This window comes from Salvelinus namaycush, chromosome 1, assembly GCF_016432855.1.
Source record: "Salvelinus namaycush isolate Seneca chromosome 1, SaNama_1.0, whole genome shotgun sequence".
Taxonomy (NCBI): domain Eukaryota; kingdom Metazoa; phylum Chordata; class Actinopteri; order Salmoniformes; family Salmonidae; genus Salvelinus; species Salvelinus namaycush.
The window spans coordinates 11,101,561-11,120,431 of NC_052307.1; the positions used below are offsets into that span (position 1 = coordinate 11,101,561).

General features: G+C 44.0%; 2 protein-coding genes across 2 annotated transcripts in view; both read right to left on the minus strand.

Moving 5' to 3' along the window:
* The window catches only part of LOC120050384 (multiple C2 and transmembrane domain-containing protein 1-like), a 141,374-nt gene extending 137,255 nt beyond the window's left edge, over nt 1-4,119 (minus strand). The window contains exon 1 of the mRNA XM_038996973.1: nt 4,084-4,119. Coding sequence (XP_038852901.1) covers nt 4,084-4,119 — 36 coding nt within the window. The remainder of the gene's footprint in view (nt 1-4,083) is intronic.
* Nucleotides 4,120-4,296: 177 nt separating this feature from the next.
* LOC120050394 overlaps nt 4,297-18,871 on the minus strand; it is a 47,167-nt gene continuing 32,592 nt past the window's right edge. The window contains exons 2-4 of the mRNA XM_038996984.1: nt 5,320-5,455; nt 4,698-4,748; nt 4,297-4,556 (exon numbers count right to left, since the gene is read on the minus strand). Of these exons, the coding sequence (XP_038852912.1) occupies nt 4,297-4,556; nt 4,698-4,748; nt 5,320-5,455 (447 nt within the window). The remainder of the gene's footprint in view (nt 4,557-4,697; nt 4,749-5,319; nt 5,456-18,871) is intronic.

The following is an 18,871-nucleotide window of genomic DNA, read 5'->3' on the forward strand; positions in this document are numbered from 1 at the left end:
CTACCCCTCTCTCTACCTCCCTACCCCTCTCTCACTCACTCTCCCTCCCATCTCTATCTCTATCTACCTACCCCTCACTCCCTCTCTCTCCCATCTCTACCTCCCTACCCCTCGCTCCCTCTTCACTCCCAACTCTACCACCCTACCCCTCCCTACCCCTCGCTCCCTCTCCACACCCATCTCTACCTCTCTCTACCTCCGTACACCTCGCTCCCTCTCCCATCTCTACCCCTCTCTACATCTCTCCCTCTTCACTCCCCTCTCTCCCTCTACACTCCACGCCCCACAGCCCTCTCCCCATCCCTACCCCTCACTCTCTCTCTCCACTCCCTTCTCCCCCTCCCTACCCCTCTCTCCAATCTCCACCTCCCTACCCCCTCTCCCTCTCCACTCCCCTGTCTCACTCCCATCTCTTTCCCTCCCTACCCCTCTCTCATCTCTTCCTACCTATCTCTCCCTGTCCACTCCCATCTCTCCCCCTCCCTACCACCTCTCTCCACTCCCCTGTCATGCGAGCCTCAGCACCCTCCTCAAGTGCCACATGATTGGAAACTGGTTACGACTCGCCGATCAGCCTACATCAATTATTAACACAAACACAGGTACACACACACACACACACACATCTATCTACCATTGGAAAGCGGGTTTAAAGTGCAAAAATACCAACATAGGCTTTTTACACTGAACACTGAAAGCATTACAAAAGCAAGTTAGATACTAATGCTTGTGAAAATATACAAACCCACACGGTCCTTCTTCTCTGCTACTCTCCGTACTGAAAGAGACATTTAGCTGATCCAGGAAATTCCTTTAACACCTCTGAAATCCACTGGGCTACAATCTTGGGCTGTGACGATACCAGTATCGCAATATTTTTTCCGTGGCAAAATTGAAAACACAGAGAAGACCAAACTCTTTGGTCTTTTAAAAACCTGCTGGGTGTAAAATATTGTGTGCTATAGTTTGGAAAATAAATAGATGTGATTCTGGATGACAACATAATTTTTATTTATTTAACCTTTGTTTAACTAGGAAAGTTAGGTATAATGATGTTTGTTTCTAACTTTAGGGAGGTTTTCCTAAACAAGTTAAATCCGCTTCGTATTTTGTTTCCTTGCCACGACACTAATGAGTATCGCGATACTAGTATCGTCCCGGCCCCTTTACAATACGCTGTTCAAAAGAGAGTCCATGCCCAATTTAAACCAACAGCATCGCTCACACTAACTAGAACAGCCCACTAGAACAGCCCACTAGAACAGCCCACTAGAACAGTCCACTAGAACAGTCCACTAGAAAAGTACAGCATCAGCCCCAAGTGTGTGAATAATCTCCAATATAATACAGTAGCACATAAAACAATGACCATTAGCGTGTGTGTGTGTACCTACAGTCAGGCTTCGTCCCACGGAGGAGAGAGACAGTGCTAACATCCAGACTCAGAGCCAGCTCCACACTACAGCTGCTGCCACTGGCTTCCTGTCCTATATGAGACACACACAGCGTAGCAACGGGCAATCAGCTGTGAGGGAGGTGAAGGAGGTTCTCTCAAATACCCCACATATCCACTCCCATCTCTGTGGCTGGCTGGCTCACACACACACACACACACACACACACACACACACACACACACACACACACACACACACACACACACACACACACACACACACACACACACACACACACACACACACACACACACACACACACACACACACACACACACACACACACACACGAGGATATGCAACCATCACATCTGCCTACACACAAACAAACACGCAGTGGCATGCAGCCATGCCTAGGTGCACATGCACACACACACACACACACACACACACTGAGCTAAGGTAAAAATACACTGACTGTTTAATCCTGTGGGATTGTGTGATGTAAAGAGAGGAAGCAGGGCGAAGCACTCAGAACCAGCGTAGCAGCACTCACTATTCTCTGTAGACCAGCATACATTAAAACTCCACGATAACCCTACTTTAGTCCCACATTCCTTAACATCCCAGTCCTGACCCTCCTCCTCACTAATTTCCTTTCTTTCTCCTCTTCTCCTGCACCCTCTTCTTCCTCTCTCACATCTTCCTGTGCTTCCTCTCATCCTCTCTCCCTTTTTCCTCCTTATTGACCTGCCTTCAGCCTCTAACAGTCACCTCAATCTGTCTTATTGACCTGCCTTCAGCCTATGTCACCTCACTGTTTCCTATGGACCTGCCTTCACCATCTAACAGTCACCTCGCTGATTCTTATTGACCTACCTTCACCATCTAACAGTCACCTCACTGTGTCTTATTGACCTGACTTCACCATCTAACAGTCACCTCACTGTGTGTCCTTCTCTCCTTATGTCTCCTCATATTCCTCCCTCACATTGTCTACCCTTCCTATTCTTTTCAATAACTACCAAGCAAGAGAAGGCAGCAGAACATGCTAAAATGAGCAGTGTTTAGATGCCAACCTTTTCAGTTATGTCGGTTAACTTCTCTAGGATAGGGGGCAGCATTTTCACGTTTGGATGAAAAGCGTGCCCAGAGTAAACTGCCTCCTACTCAGTCCCAGATGCTAATATATGCATATTATTATTGGTATTGGATAGAAAACACTCTGAAGTTTCTAAAACTGTTTGAATCATGTCTGTGACTATAACAGAACTTATTTGGCAGGCAAAACCCAGAGGACAAACCATTCAGATTCTTTTTTTTTTGAGGTCACTCTCTTTTCAATGAGGTTTCATTGGGAATCCAGAATTCTAAGGGACCTTCCTGCAGTTCCTATCGCTTCCACTGGATGTCAACAGTCTTTAGAAATTGGTTGAGATTTTTCCTTTGAGAAATGAAGAAGTAGCCATGTTCAGAATGAGGCTCCAGTGAAGTGTACTGTTTGTTAGAGGCGCGTGACCAGAAAGCATACTACACATTGTTTTCCTCCGGTATTGAACACAGATCATCCCGTCTTCAATTTTATCGATTATTTACGTTAAAAAATACCTAAAGTGTATTACAAAAGTAGTTTTAAATCTTTGGACAAAGCTTACAGGTAACTTTTGAGATATTTTGTAGTCACGTTGTGCAAGTTGGAACCGGTGTTTTTCTGGATCAAACGCGCGAAATAAATGGACATTTTGGATATATATCGACGGAATTTATTGAACAAAAGGACCATTTGTGATGTTTATGGGACATATTGGAGTGCCAACAGAAGAAGCTCGTCAAAGGTAAGGCATGAATTATATCTTTAATTCTGCGTTTTGTGTTGCACCGGGAGTGTTGAAATATGATGGTCTGTGATTGTTAGCTGGGGTGCTATCCTCAGATAATAGCATTGTTTGCTTTCGCCGTAAAGCATTTTTGAAATCTGACACGTTGGCTGGATTCACAACAAGTGTAGCTTTAATTTGGTATTTTGAATGTGTGATTTCATGAAAGTTAAATTTTTATAGTAATTTATTTGAATTTGGCGCTCTGCATTTTCACTGGATGTTGGCCAGGTGGGACGCTACCGTCCCACATATCCCAGAGAGGTTAATGAGGACATAGAGACACAGTGAATGCACAACCAGCCCTCAGCAACCAATTACAACCAACACAGGGGTCCAACACTTTTCTGCTGAGTGTGTGTTTGCCCTGTTGGGCAGTGGAGGCTAGAGCAGTAGCTCACTAAGAGTCACTATGCACATTTACAGAACTAGTCAATCGCTTTGTAGGAACTCCCCTTAACACTAGAACCGCCCAGTGGTGTAAAGTACTTAAGCAAAAATACTTTAAAGTACGACTTAAGTCGTTTTTTGGGATATGTGTACTGTACTTCACTATTTATATTTTTGACAACTTTTACTTCCCTACATTCCTAAAGAAAAGAATGTACTTTTTTCCCCTGACACTCAAAAGTACTCGTTACATTTTGATTGCTTAGCAAGACAGGAAAATGGTCCAATTCTGTCACATCTATTCCCGCTTCCATGCTCCGGCGCTCAACGTCGCTGGTCTACTAACCACCAGTCCTGGCAATCCATCATCGCTACTCCTGTTTTTGTATTTACTCCATGTTCGTTCCTATTAAACTCACCGACTGCACTTGCTTCCTGACTCCCTGCATCCCCATTACAGAATACTACCTCACAAAATGGAAGCAGCAGCCAACTGAGATATCTCCCAGATGGTTGACGAACAGAGAGACCTACTTTTCCAACACCATGACCAGCTGGCGCAACTGGAGATGGCGATGGATGAGGTCCTCCACATTCTTCAACGTCTAGATCTTACTCAAGGAGCGTCACCTTCAACGAGCAGAGGATCCTGTACCATGAGTTGACCCAGTGAGCCAGCACCCCAGCCCATTCAGCAGTCTGCCCAGGTCAGCGATGCCCATTTGTCCCTCCTGGACAAATATGACGGGACTCCATCCAAATGCCGTGGCTTCCTCCTCCAGTGCTCCCTCTATTTCACTCATCAAGTGGGTGCCCCCACCACTGAGCGTTCCAAGGTTGCCATGGTTATATCCCTGCTGACCGGGCGGGCGTTGGAATGGGCTACGACCATCTGAGAGAGATGCGGAGCAGGATTCCTATGGGAGGTTCATGGCTCTGTACAGAGGAGTCTTCGATCATCCACCAGAGCGCAGAGAGGGGAGTGAGTGCCTACTCCAACTCCAAGAAGGACCGCTGCGGAGTACGCCCTCACCTTCCGTACAGTGGCAGTATCCAGCGGATGGAATGAGCCGGCGCTCCGCACCTTATTCAGAAGAGGATTGCGCGAAGAGGTCAAGACGGAGTTGGCAAGCCGAAACGACACTCTCTCATTGGACACACTCACCGCGATGGCCATCCATCTGGATAACCTCCTTTGGGAGCATCGGTACTCCCATCGCCTCTCTCCCTCCTTCGTTGACCGTTCTGAGTCAGAGCCTAAACCCGTAGAGGCAGGGGCCACCCGCCTCCCCGCGGCTAAGCGACGCCGTCGGAGACAGCTGGGGCTCTGTTCTTATTGTGGTCAGAAGGGGCACCAGCTTCAACGGTGTCCGCTACGTCGTAACCCGGAGGCCACTAGAGCAGAGGGACGGTCCCTTGATCATCGGTCTGCTGAGGTGGGTGTGAGTATTCCATCATCACACTCGACAAAACCCTTGATAGTACCGATTTCACTAGCTGGCTGTCCCTCATGTGTTGTTTCTACAGCTCTAGTGGACTCCTGTGTCTCCTCCCTGAACATAACATCATAACTGCTCTCCTGTCCGTTTCTGGTTCAGGTGCTTGATAACCGACCACTGGGATCTGGAACAATCACAAACACCAGTACCACTCACCATCACCGTGGTACCCCTGCAACATGAAAGCCTTCCCTTCCTCATTATCCAGGCACCCGTACACCAAGTCATCCTTGGCCATCCTGTGTCTCCAACGCCACGACTCCACCATCTCCTGGTTGAGGATGATCACTGCCTGGGCACCCAAATGTCTGTGAAGGACATCGGCGTTACTCTGGACCCTGATCTCTCTTTTGATGAACATATCAAGTACTGATTTTTTTTCATCTACGTAACATTGCAAAAATCTGAAACTTCCTGTCCAAAAATGATGCAGAAAAGTTAGTCCATGCTTTTGTCACTTCTAGGTTGGACTACTGCAATGCTCTACTTTCCAGCTACCCGGATAAAGCACTAAATAAACTTCAGTTAGTGTTAAACATGGCTGCTAGAATCTTGACTAGAACCAAAAAAAAATATCATATTACTCCAGTGCTAGCCTCTCTACACTGGCTTCCTGTTAAGGCAAGGGCTGATTAAGGTTTTACTGCTAACCTACAAAGCATACATGGGCTTGCTCCTACCTATCTTTCCGATTTGGTCCTGCCGTACATACCTACCTGTACGACTGTACAATCATCAAGATTAATTGTCAGATTCATCAGAAGATCTCTGTTTCTTGGGACCTAGAAAAAGCATCTCTGTTTTGTCCGAGTTTAAAAGTAGAACATTTGTCGCCATCCACTTCCTTATGTCTGAAACACAGGCTTCCAAGGAGGGCAATTTTGGGGCTTCACCATGTTTCATCGAAATGCACAGCTGTGTGTCATCCGCATAGCAGGGAAAGTTAACATTATGTTTCCGAATCACCAAGAGGTAAAATATATATAGTGAACAATAGTGGTCCTAAAACGGAGCCTTGAGGAACACCAACATTTACAGTTGATTTGTCAGAGGACAAACCATCCACAGAGACAAACTGATATCTTTCCGGCAGATAAGATCTAAACTAGGCCAGAACTTGTCCGTGTAGACCAATTTGGGTTTCCAATCTCTCCAGAAGAATATGGTGATCGATGGTATCAAAAGCAGCACTAAGGTCTAGGAGCACGAGGACAGATGCAGAGCCTCGGTCTGACACCATTAAAAGGTCATTTACCACCTTCAAAAGTGCAGTCTCAGTGCTATGATGGGGACTAAAACCAGACTGAAGCGTTTCGTATACATTGTTTGTCTTCAGGAAGGCAGTGAGTTGCTGTGCAACAGCTTTTTCTAACATTTTTGAGAGGAATGAGAGATTCGATATAGGCCGATAGTTTTTATATTTTCTGGGTCAAGGTTTGGCTTTTTCAAGAGAGGCTTTATTACTGCCACTTTTAGTAAGTTTGGTACACATCCGATGGATAGAGAGCCGTTTATTATATTCTGCAGTTTTTATGACACTTACCTTTGTCAAATAACTCAAAAAATTCAGTAGGTGCAGCTCTTTTTTCCAGATTGCACTTTTTCAGCACATGACCACTTGCACAGCTTCATTGCTCTGACACCTAAGCAAAAACTGGTAACATAATACACTTTAAATATGCTATTCTGTCCTCAACAGATGAATGGGCAATAGAAGCCAGATAGAAACTCATAATGGTGCATGTGACTTCAATGAACTGAATGATGAGGAGGGTGATTGAATTTGATTGAGCCGAATGATGAGGGTGAACAGGATGATTGAATTTAGAACAATAGTGGAATGATGATGAAGAATTGTGGGCGTTGTGGGTGGTGTAATAATTTTTTTATGAAACACTTTACATGTTGCGTTTATATTTTAGTTCAGTATATTTAGCCTAGGTATAATTTTACATGTAGTGTATTGACCTTTAATTGTGCAACAAAATATATTTAGAGAAAACATAAAAAAAGAGAGATATACATCATGAATTGCCCATACGTTTGTGTGTGTGTGTTACGCACGTGTGTGTTATTGTGTGTAGTCGTCCTAGTCCACAGTCATTTACTCGCTTAAATGCACACCAGAACCATAGCAGAGCCTCTAGGCAAACTAACCCAAACAATGAAGGCCACCAAACACACACTACCCTCCCCTCCTCCCCAAACGTATGTACACACACACACACTACTCTCCCCTCCTCCCCAAACTCATGTACACACACACACACACACACACACACTACCCTCCCCAAACTCATGTACACACACACACACACACACACACACACACACACACTACCCTCCCGTCCTCCCCAAACTCATGTACTCATGTACACACACACACACACACACACACACACACACACACACACACACACACACACACACACACACACACACACACACACACACACACACACACACACACAGTTCACCATGTCTGCAGGCTTGCCTCTTCTCCTGTGTTGGCATCAGTGAGCCAGTCAGTGGAGCCTGGTGCGTGTGCCATCTGTCTGCTCATTAGTGAGCACATCACAGACCCACACACAGCATGGCGGCCCGGGCAGGAGCCCCCAGACTGAGGAAAACGGCCCAGGGTTCAGAAACACTCTTTAAAGCCTCCCAGTCACTGAAACCCTTTCAGAGGACCTACTCCAACTCACAGCAGCGTTATGAAACCCTTTCAGAGGACTCACACAATAGAAGAGAGCGACAAGTGTCAAGGTGGCTTGTGTGTTATAGACTAATACAAGTACAAACAGACTGAGGCATGTTGGTCAAACACTTACAATACCACAATCATTTATTAACCTCTTTGGGACTGGGGGGCAGTATTGAGTAGCTTGGAAGAATAAGGTGCCCAGAGTAAACTGCCTGCTACTCAGGCCCAGTTGCTAATATATGCATATTATTAGTACTGCCTGCTACTCAGGCCCAGTTGCTAATATATGCATATTATTAGTACTGCCTGCTACTCAGGCCCAGTTGCTAATATATGCATATTATTAGTACTGCCTGCTACTCAGGCCCAGTTGCTAATATATGCATATTATTAGTAGATTTGGATAGAAAACTCTGAAGTTTCTAAAACTGTTTGAATGATTTCTGTGAGTATAGCAGGCAAAAACCCGAGAAAAAATCCAACCAGGAAGTGGGAAATCTGAGGTTTGTAGTTTTTCAAGTCATTGCCTATCGAATATACAGTGTCTATGGGGTCATATTGCACTTCCTAAGGCTTCCACTAGATGTCAACAGTCTTTAGAACCTTGTTTGATGCTTCTACTGTGAAGGAGGGGGGAATGGGAGCTGAATGAGTCAGAGGTCTGCCAGAGTGGCATGAGCTGGTCACGCGCTCTCACATGAGAGCGACCTGTGTTCCATTGCATTTCTACAGACAAAGGAATTCTCCGGTTGGAACATTATTGAAGATTTATGATAAAAACATCCTAAAGATTGATTCTATACTTCGTTTGACATGTTTCTACGAACTGTAATATGACTTTTCGTCTGAACTTTTGCCTGGACCTGCCCGCGCGTCGTGAGTTTTGATTGTGTACTAAACGCGCTAACAAAAAGGAGGTATTTGGACATAAATGATGGACTTTATCGAACAAAACAAACATTTATTGTGGAACTGGAATTCCTGGGAGTGCATTCTGATGAAGATCATCAAAGGTAAGTGAATATTTATAATGCTATTTCTGACTTTGTTGACTCCACAACATGGCGGATATCTGTATGGCTCGTTTTGTTGTCTGAACGCTGTACTCAGATTATTGCATGGTGTGCTTTTTCGGTAAAGCTTTTTTGAAATCTGACACAGCGGTTGCATTAAGGAGAAGTTTATCTAAAGTTCCATGCATAACACTTGTATTTTCATCTACATTTATGATGAGTATTTCTGTCTATTGATGTGGATCTCTGCAAAATCACCGGATGTTTTGGAAGCAAAACATTACTGAACATAACGCGCCAATGTAAACTGAGATTTTTGGATATAAATATGAACTTTATTGAACAAAACATACATGTATTGTGTAACATGAAGTCCTATGAATGTCATCTGATGAAGATCATCAAAGGTTAGTGATTAATTTTATCTCTATTTCTGCTTTTTGTGACTCCTCTCTTTGGCTGGAAAAATAGCTGTTTTTCTGTGACTATGTACTGACCTAACATAATCGTTTGGTGTGCTTTTGTCGTAAAGCCTTTTTTGAAATCTGACACGTTGGCTGGATTCACAACAAGTGTAGCTTTAATTTGGTGTATTGCATGTGTGATTTCATGAAAGTTACATTTTTATAGTAATTTATTTGAATTTGGCGCTCTGCATTTTCACTGGATGTTGGCCATATCCCAGAGAGGTTAAATTAGTGTAAATAAATCATTGGTGTAACATTTTTAAATAGTTGTTGCAGGTGTAACGACTCTCCAATCTCCCAAACAGCAGAAGGGTTTCCCAAGTCTAGCCAGTCGTACAACTGGGAAAAAGACTAGGCCTACACTCTGGTTGACTGGCGCAGGTGGCACAGCTGGCAAAAGGCACCACCACTCTCTCTTCTCTGCACACCCATCTAGAGCAGGTCTCTGGGGAAGGTAGGTGAAACTAGATATACTGCCACAGGACATACTGTGCCACAATCAAGCTGGCACTGCCCCCCCCCCCCCCCCCCCCCCACCCCCACCCCCCACACACACACACATCTCTCCATTGTGTGCCACCGCCCACCAAGGCACACAGGTCCCTCCAGAGTTGGATAATTAGCGAGGCACAGTGCCAAGGCAGAACCAACAAACAGACAGACCTTGAGATCCAAATGAAAGCCTGGGGTAGTAATCACAGAACATAGACAAGAACAAAATAAGAGATCATCAAGGAGTGAAAAACAAAGCACGGAAGACAGCAAAAGAAGACAGCAAAAGAAGAGAGAGAGAGAGAGAGAGAGAGAGAGAGAGAGAGAGAGAGAGAGAGAGAGAGATAAAGAAAAAGAGAGAGAGAGATAAAGAAAAAGAGAGAGAGAGAGAGAGAGATAAAGAAAAAGAGAGAGAGAGAGAGAGAGAGAGATAAAGAGAGAGAGAGAGAGAGAGAGAGAGAGAGAGAGAGATAAAGAAAGATAGAGAGGGAGAGAGAGAGAGAGAGAGAAAGATAGAGAGAGAGAGAGAGAGAGAGAGAGAGAGAAAAAGAGAGAGAGAGAGAAAGAAAGATAAAGAGAGAGAGAGAGAAAGAAAGATAAAGAGAGAGAAAGAGAAAGAAAGATAAAGAGAGAGAAAGAGAGAGAGAGAGAAAAAGAGAGAGAGAGAGAGAACAGATTGCTGTCTCTGAATGGTAAATGCTATCAGAGTGCTTTCCTGGGAGATATGTCTCTCTCTCCTACCTCTCTGTCTCTCCCTACTTGTCTCCATCTCTGTCTCCCTGCTTCCTTCTCGCCCTCCTAGCCTGCATGTCTCTCTCTCCTACCTCTCTGTCTCTCCCTACTTGTCTCCATCTCCGTCTCCCTGGCTTCCACCTCATAGCTTTTTCCCTCTCTTCATCCCTACCTCCCTGCCTCTTTTCCTCCGCTCCCTTACTCCCTACCTCCCTTACTAGTTGCTGCTCTTCCTCCTAGTTTCTGGGGCCTGTATGTTGGCTGGCAGTGGGTCTGCTTCAGTCTGTGGATTCCTCTGTCTCCCCTCAAAGACAAACTGCATGCAAACTTACAGGACTCCACCACTCTCAGAGGAGACTAGACAGCCATCTACCACAGGACACGGAGTGGAGAAGGTACACTACACAGCCGAATTTTGGCAATTTCCTCGGTTGCAACACTCACTATCAAGTTCCAAACTGCCCCTGGAAGCAACTTCAGCACAAGAACTGTTCGTCGGGAGCTTCATGAAATGGGTTTCCATGGCACACAATTCTACGATCACCATGCGCAATGCCAAGCATCGGCTGGAGTGGGGTAAAGCTCGCCGCCATTGGACTCTGGAGCAGTGGAAACGTGTTCTTTGAAGTAATGAATCACGCTTCACCATCTGGCAGTCCGATGGACGAATCTGGGTCTGGGGGTTGTCAGGAGAACGCTACCTGCCCGAATGCATAGTGCCAACTGTAAAGTTTTGTGGAGGAGGAATAATTGTCTGGGACTGTTTTCATGGTTTGGGCTAGGCCCCATAGTTCCAGTGAAGGGAAATCTTAACACTACAGCATACATTGACATTCTAGACAATTCTGTGCTTCCAACTGTGGCAAAAATTGGGGGAAGGCCCTTTCCTGTTTCAGCATGACAATGCCCTGTGCAGGGTCCATAGAGAAATGGTTTGTTGAGATCGGTGTGGAAGAACTTGACTGACCTGCAGAACCCTGACCACAACCCCATCGGACACCTTTGCGATGAATTGGAACGCCGTCTGCGAGCCAGGCCTCATCGCGCAACATCAGTGCCAAACCTCATAAATGCTCTTGTGGTTGAATGGAAGCAAGTCCCTGCAGCAATGTACTGACATCTAGTGGAAAGCCTTCCCAGAAAAGTGGTGGCTGTTATAGCAGCAAAGGGGGGACCAACTCCATATTTATGGCCATGATTTTGGAATGAGAAGTTCAACGAGCAGGTGTTCACATATTTTTGGCCATGTAGTGTATTTTTGACTTTCAGGATGCATGAAATGCATCTTTCTGTTTCTCTATCAAACTGTCTTTCTCTTTTATGTATATATACAATAGAAAATAACAGGCAACACACCACCTGACAGACTGAGAGCATGTTTACCTGAAAAACATGTAAGAGTTGAGGGTGGCAGTGAGAGACAGGAAAGAGAGAGTGAGAGAGAGAGAGGGCAGAGAGAAAGAGAGTGAGAGAGAGAGAGGGCAGAGAGAAAGAGAGTGAGAGAGAGAGAGGGCAGAGAGAAAGAGAGCGAGAGAGAGAGAGGGCAGAGAGAAAGAGAGCGAGAGAGAGAGAGGGCAGAGAGATGAGCAGTGAGACGTGGCGTGGGAGAGAGGAAGGCCCCCTGAGCCACGGGTGTCCACATGTTGCCAGGCGGCGCTCATCACTCACTGAAGCGTGTGTAATGTAGGGTGGTGAGTCATTGGCTAGGGACACTACAGATCCTTCTCAGACCAAGCCCTGCTTCTCATCCCACAGGGGTATTAGGGTGGTGGTGTGGTTACACTACTGAAATTATTAGCATTTATTTCAACAGTTTACATTAGCTCACGTGTCATCACATCATTTGATACTACTGTGTTAATTATTAGATACTACTACACTATTGGAGCTAGGAACACAAGCATTTCGCTACACCTGCAATAACATCTCCTAAATATGCGTATGTGACCAATATAATTTGAGTGTGTGTGTGTGTGTGTGTGTGTGTGTGTGTGTGTGTGTGTGTGTGTGTGTGTGTGTGTGTGTGTGTGTGTGTGTGTGTGTGTGTGTGTGTGTGTGTGTGTGTGTGTGTGTGTGTGTGTCTGCAATAAGGCACTAAAGTAAAACTGCAAAAAATGTGGCAAAGAAATTAACTTCATGTTCTGAATACAAAGCGCTATGTTTGGGGCAAATCCAACACAACACATAACTGAGTACTACTCTTCACATTTTCACGCATGGTGGTGCCGCATCATGGTATGGGTATGCTTGTCATCGTCAAGGACTAGGGAGTTTGTTAGGATAAAAATAAATGGAATAGAGTTAAGCACAGGCAAAATCCTAGAGGAAAATCTACTTTAGGTCTGTCTGCTTTCCAACAGACACTGGGAGACAAATGCACCTTTCAGCAGGACAATAACCAAACACCAGCCAGCTGGTCTGCGCATGCTCTGAGGACGTGGCTAGGGATGCCGTCTGGGCCGGCAGCCTTGTGAGGGTGAACACGTTTAAATGTTTTACTCACATCGGCCACAGAGAAGGAGAACCCACAGTCTTTTGTAGCGGGCCGCATCGGTGGCACTGTATTGTCCTCAAAGCATGCAAAGAAGTTGTCTAACTTGTCTGGAAGCAAGACGTCGATGTCCGCGATGTGGCTGGTTTTCTTTTTGTAATCCGTGATTGTCTGTAGACCCTGACACATACATCTCGTGTTTGAGCAGTTTCATTTTCCATTGGTTTTGTCTTGTATTCCTACACACCTGGTTCCAATCCCATTCATTATTATGTTGTGTATTTAACCCTCTGTTTCCCCTGATGTCCTTGTCAGAGACTGTTTTTTGTTATGCTCGTGTTTTATGGACTGGTGTGCGACGGGTTCTTGTACCCACAATTATTTTATTATGTACTTTGGTTTTGGAGTTTTTGTTTCACGTTATTAAACTACTCCATTATACTAAGTTTGATTCTCCTGCGCCTGACTTCCCTGCCACCTACACAGACGGCATGACAATAGTGGATTCGTAAACAGGCCAAACAGGTCAGTCAATTTCAGCTTGGTATGGCTCGGCTTGGTTTGGTCCTCTAGTCATTAAAAATTGTAGACCTCCACAAGTTTGGTTCATCCTTGGGAGCAATTTCCAAATGCCCGAGTGTACCACATTCATCTGTACAAACATTAGTACGCAAGTATAAACACCATGGGACCACGCAGCCGTCATACCGCTCAGGAAGGAGACGCGTTCTGTCTCCTAGAGATTAACGTACTTTGGTGTAAAAAGTGCAAATCAATCCCAGAACAACAGCAAAGGACCTCGTGAAGATGCTGGCGGAAACAGGTACAAAAGTATCTATATCCACAGTAAAACGAGTCCTATATCGACATAACCTGAAAGGCCGCTCAGCAAGGAAGGAAGAAGCAACGGCTTCAAAACCACCATGAAAAAGCCAGACTACGGATTGTAACTGCACATGGGGACAAAAATCGTACTTTTTGGAGAAATGTCCTCTGATCTGATGAAATAAAAATAGAACTGTTTGGCCATCATGACCATCGTTATGTTTGGAGGAAAAAGGGGGATGCTTGCAAGCCAAAGAACACCATCCCAACCGTGAAGCACGGGGGTTGCAACATCATGTTGTGGGGATGCTTTGCTGCAGGAGAGACTGGTGCACTTTACAAAATAGATGTAATCATGAGGTAAGAAAATGATGTGGATATATTGAAGCAACATCTCAAGACATCAGTCAAGAAGTTAAACTTTGGTCGCAAATGGGTCTTCCAAATGGACAATGACCCCAAGCATACTTCCAAAGTTGTGACAAAATGGATTATGGACAACAAAGTCAAGGTATTGGAGTGGCCATCACAAAGCCTTGACCTCAATCCTATAGAAAATTTGTTGGCAGAACTGAAAAAGCGTGTGCCAGTGAGGAGACCTACAAACCTGACCCGGTTACACTAGCTCTGTCAGGAGGAATGGGCCAAAATTCACCCAACTTATTGTGGGAAGCTTGTGGAAGGCTACCTGAAACGTTTGACCCAAATTAAACAATTTAAAGGCAATGCTACCAAATACTAATTGAGTGTATGTAAACTTCTGACCCACTGGGAATGTGATGAAATAAATAAAAGCTGAAATAAATCATTCTCTCTACTATTATTCTGACATTTCACATTCTTAAAATAAAGGGGTGATCCTAACTGACAAAAGACAGGACATTTTTACTAGGATTAAATGTCAGGAATTGTGAAAAACTGAGTTTAAATATATTTGGCTAAGGTGTATGTAAACTTCCGACTTCAACTGTAGATGCCATCGACCATGTTCCATAAAAATGTACCCTTCTTCAAATCCAACCGGCCAACAATACCCAGACATAAGTACATCTGTCCCCCTGCATTTCATTACTACATTACTACCTTTCGGTTCAGAAACAATGGGGAGAAATCCTATTGTTTCTGAGAGACAAAGCTTGAGTACAGTGGTAATGTAAACTTTACACAGGGCACATGGGAGCACATAGGCTGCTTAGTCACACCACAGGGAAGAATAAGCACTGCAAACAAACAAACACACATGCACACACACAATACAGAAAACACACACACTCATTAACCTCTCTAGGCTAGGGGGCGGTATTTTCATGTCCGGATGAAAAGCGTACCCAAAACAAACTGCCTGCTATTCAGGCCCAGAAGCTATGATATGCATATTATCAGTAGATATGGATAGAAAACACTCCGAAGTTTCTAAAACAGTTTGAATGATGTCTGTGAGTATAACAGAACTTATTTGGCAGGCAAAACCCCGAGGACAAACCACCAACAACATTCTTTTTTGAGGTGACAGTGTTTTCAATGAGATTTCTATGTGGATCTAGATTTCAAAGGCATTTACTTGCAGTTCCTATCACTTCCACTGGATGTCAACAGTCTTTAGAAATTGGTTGATGTTTTTCCTTTGTGTAATGAAGAAGTAGGGCTGTTCAGAACGAAGGTCGAGTCTAGTGTACTGTTGTGGTTGGGACGCGCAACCTGAAAGCTCGCTCCACTTTGTTTTTAGCCGCTATTGAACGCAGTTTATCCCGTCTTAAATTTTATCGATTATTTATGTTAAAAAAATACCGAAAGTTGTATTAGGAAAGTTGTTTGAAATGTTTGGACAAAGATTACAGGTAACTTATTAGATATTTTGAAGTCATGTTGCGCGAGTTGGAACCGTTGTTTTTCTGGATCAAACACGCCAAATAAATTGACATTTTGGAGATATAACGATGGAATTTATCAGACAAAAAGGACCATTTGTGATGTTTATGGGACATATTGGAGTGCCAACAGAAGAAGCTCTTCAAAGGTAAGGCATGAATTATATCGTTATTTCTGCGATTTGTGTCGCGCCTGGCGGGATGAAATATGATTGTCTGTGTTTGTTTGATGGGGTGCTGTCCTCAGATAATCGCATGGTTTGCTTTCGCAGTAAAGCCTTTTTGAAATCTGACACGGTGGCTGGATTAACAAGAAGTAAAGCTTTAATTTGGTGTATTGCACTTGTGATTGTATGAAAGTTAAATATTTCTAATATTTTAATTTTAATTTGGCGCTCTGCCATTTCACCGGATGTTGTCAAATCGATCCCGTTAACCTACGAGCACTCACGACCAGCCAGTGTGTGTGAGCACTCGTAGAGCATGCATACCCACTTCCACAGCCCTCCCACCACATTACATTAATCTGTTGTGGACAGGGAACTGAGTGCAATTCCACAGTAATGGAATAATGCTTGGAGTTTTTTCACTGTAAAATGTATGCCAAACAAAATCACATTTATTTCAAACTCTATGCACAATGTCCACTAAATTTAAAATAAATAATTTAGTGGAAGCATTTAAACCTACGGAATTAGGGTAAAATCTCCTTTAGGTTTTTATGCGACCACGTTTTCCAAAAACTCTGTTAAAAATCATCTCCGAATTAAGATTGAAAGATGTCTGCAGAAAGAATGGGGTGTCAGCTATGACATGGCACCTTGAGATTGAAAAAGTATATATTTTGGTTATTGAACTAAAGTGAATTGGATTTAAACCTGGTAGCGGAATTATGGTAATGGAATTACAGCGGTTTGCGAAAGCATTCACCCCTCTTGGCATTTTTCCTATTTTGTTGTCTTACAAACTGGAATTAAAATTGATTTTTCAGGGGTTTGTATCATTTGATTTACACAACATGCCTACCATTTTGAAGATGCAAAATATTGTTTCGTGAATATTGTGAACTAACAAGAAATTAGACAAAAAAAACTGAAAACTTGAGCGTGCATAACTATTCACCCCCCCCAAAGTCAATACTTTGTAGAGCCACCTTTTGCAGCAATTACAGCTGCAAGTCTCTTGGGGCATGTCACTATAAGCTTGGCACATCTAGCCACTGAGATTTCTGCCCATTCTTCAAGGCAAAACTGCTCCAGCTCCTTCAAGTTGGATGGATTCCGCTGGTGTACAGCAATCTTTAAGTCATACCACAGATGTTCAATTGGATTGAGGTCTGGGCTTTGACTAGGCCACTCCAAGACATTTAAATGTTTCCCCTTAAACGACTCGAGTGTTGCTTTAGCAGTATGCTTATGGTCATTGTCCTGCTGGAAGGTGAACCTCCGTCCAAGTCTCAAATCTCTGGAAGACTGAAACAGGTTTCCCTCAAGAATTTCCCTGTTTTTAGCACCATCCATCATTCCTTCAATTCTGACCAGTTTCCCAGTCCCTGCCAATGAAAAACATCCCCACAGCATGATGCTGCCACCACCATGCTTCACTGTGGGGATGGTGTTCTCGGGGTGATGGGTTTGCGCCAGACATAGCATTTTCCTTGATGGCCAAAAAGCTACATTTTAGTCTCATCTGACCAGAGTACCTTCTTCCATACGTTTGGGGAGTCTCCCACATGCCTTTTGGCGAACACCAAACATGTTTGCTTATTTTTTTCTAGCCACTCTTCCGTAAAGCCCAGCTCTGTGGAGTGTATGGCTTAAAGTGGTCCTATGGACAGATACTCCAATCTCTGCTGTGGAGCTTTGCAGCTCCTTCAGTGTTATCTTTGGTCTCTTTGTTGCCTCTCTGATTAATGCCCACCTTGCCTGGTCCGTGAGTTTTGGTGGGCAGCCCTCTCTTGGCAGGTTTGTTGTGGTGCCATATTCTTTCCATTTATTAATAATGGATTGAATGGTGCTCTGTGGGATGTTCAAAGTTTCTGATATTTGTTTATAACCCAACCCTGATCTGTACTTCTTCACAACTTTGTCCCTGACCTGTTTGGAGAGCTCCTTGGTCTTCATAGTGCCCCTTGCTTGGTGATGTTGCAGACTCTGGGGCCTTTCAGAACAGGTGTATATATACTGAGATCATGTGACACTTAAATAAAGTCCACCTGTGTGCAATCTAACTATGTGACTTCTGAAGGTAATTGGTTGCACCAGATCTTATTTAGGGGCTTCATAGCAAAGGGGGTGAATACATATGCACGCACCACTTTTCCGTTTTTTATTTTTTATAATGTTTTGAAACAAGTAATTTTTTTCATTTCACTTCACCAATTTGGTTTATTTTGTGTATGTCCATTACATGAAATCCAAATAAAAATAAATTTAAATTACAGGTTGTAATACAACAAAATAGGAAAAATGCTAAGGGGGTGAATACTTTTGCAAGGCACTGTACATCATGGATCCGCGATCTGTGCTACACAGAAATTCTTAATTATGAATATAACAGCACAGCAAAGCAAAGTAGAGTCCAGTAGAATAGAGTACAGTTAAAAATATTGTACTCTACTGTACTATAGTCAACAGTACAGCACAGTAAAGAAAAGTTATCTACTGTACTGTACTCACTGTACAGTACTGTATCCAAATATGTGAAACATACATCTTTGATCGGTTCAGATGTGGTCCAGTCCGGTCAGTCTGTGGACGTTAACATCAAGGCCAGGGTGGACTGACCAAATTTCAAATACTTTTCAACGTCCATGGACATTCGGTGTGGGCCGGTAGTCAATGGGTGAGGATGCTGCTTCCATCTCAATCCAGTTGAGCATCTGTGGGATGATATGGAACAAGCTATTCAGAGTAGAGATCCACTACCAGCCACTACCAGCCAACTTGACCCAACTGTGGGAAGCATTGGAGTCAACATGGGCCAGCATCCCTGTGGAACGCTTTTGACACCTTATAGAGTACATACCCCCAACGAATTGAGGCTGTTCTGAGGGTAAAAGGGGGAGGGGTTCCACTCAGTATTAGGAAGGTGTTCCTAATGTTTTGTACACTCAG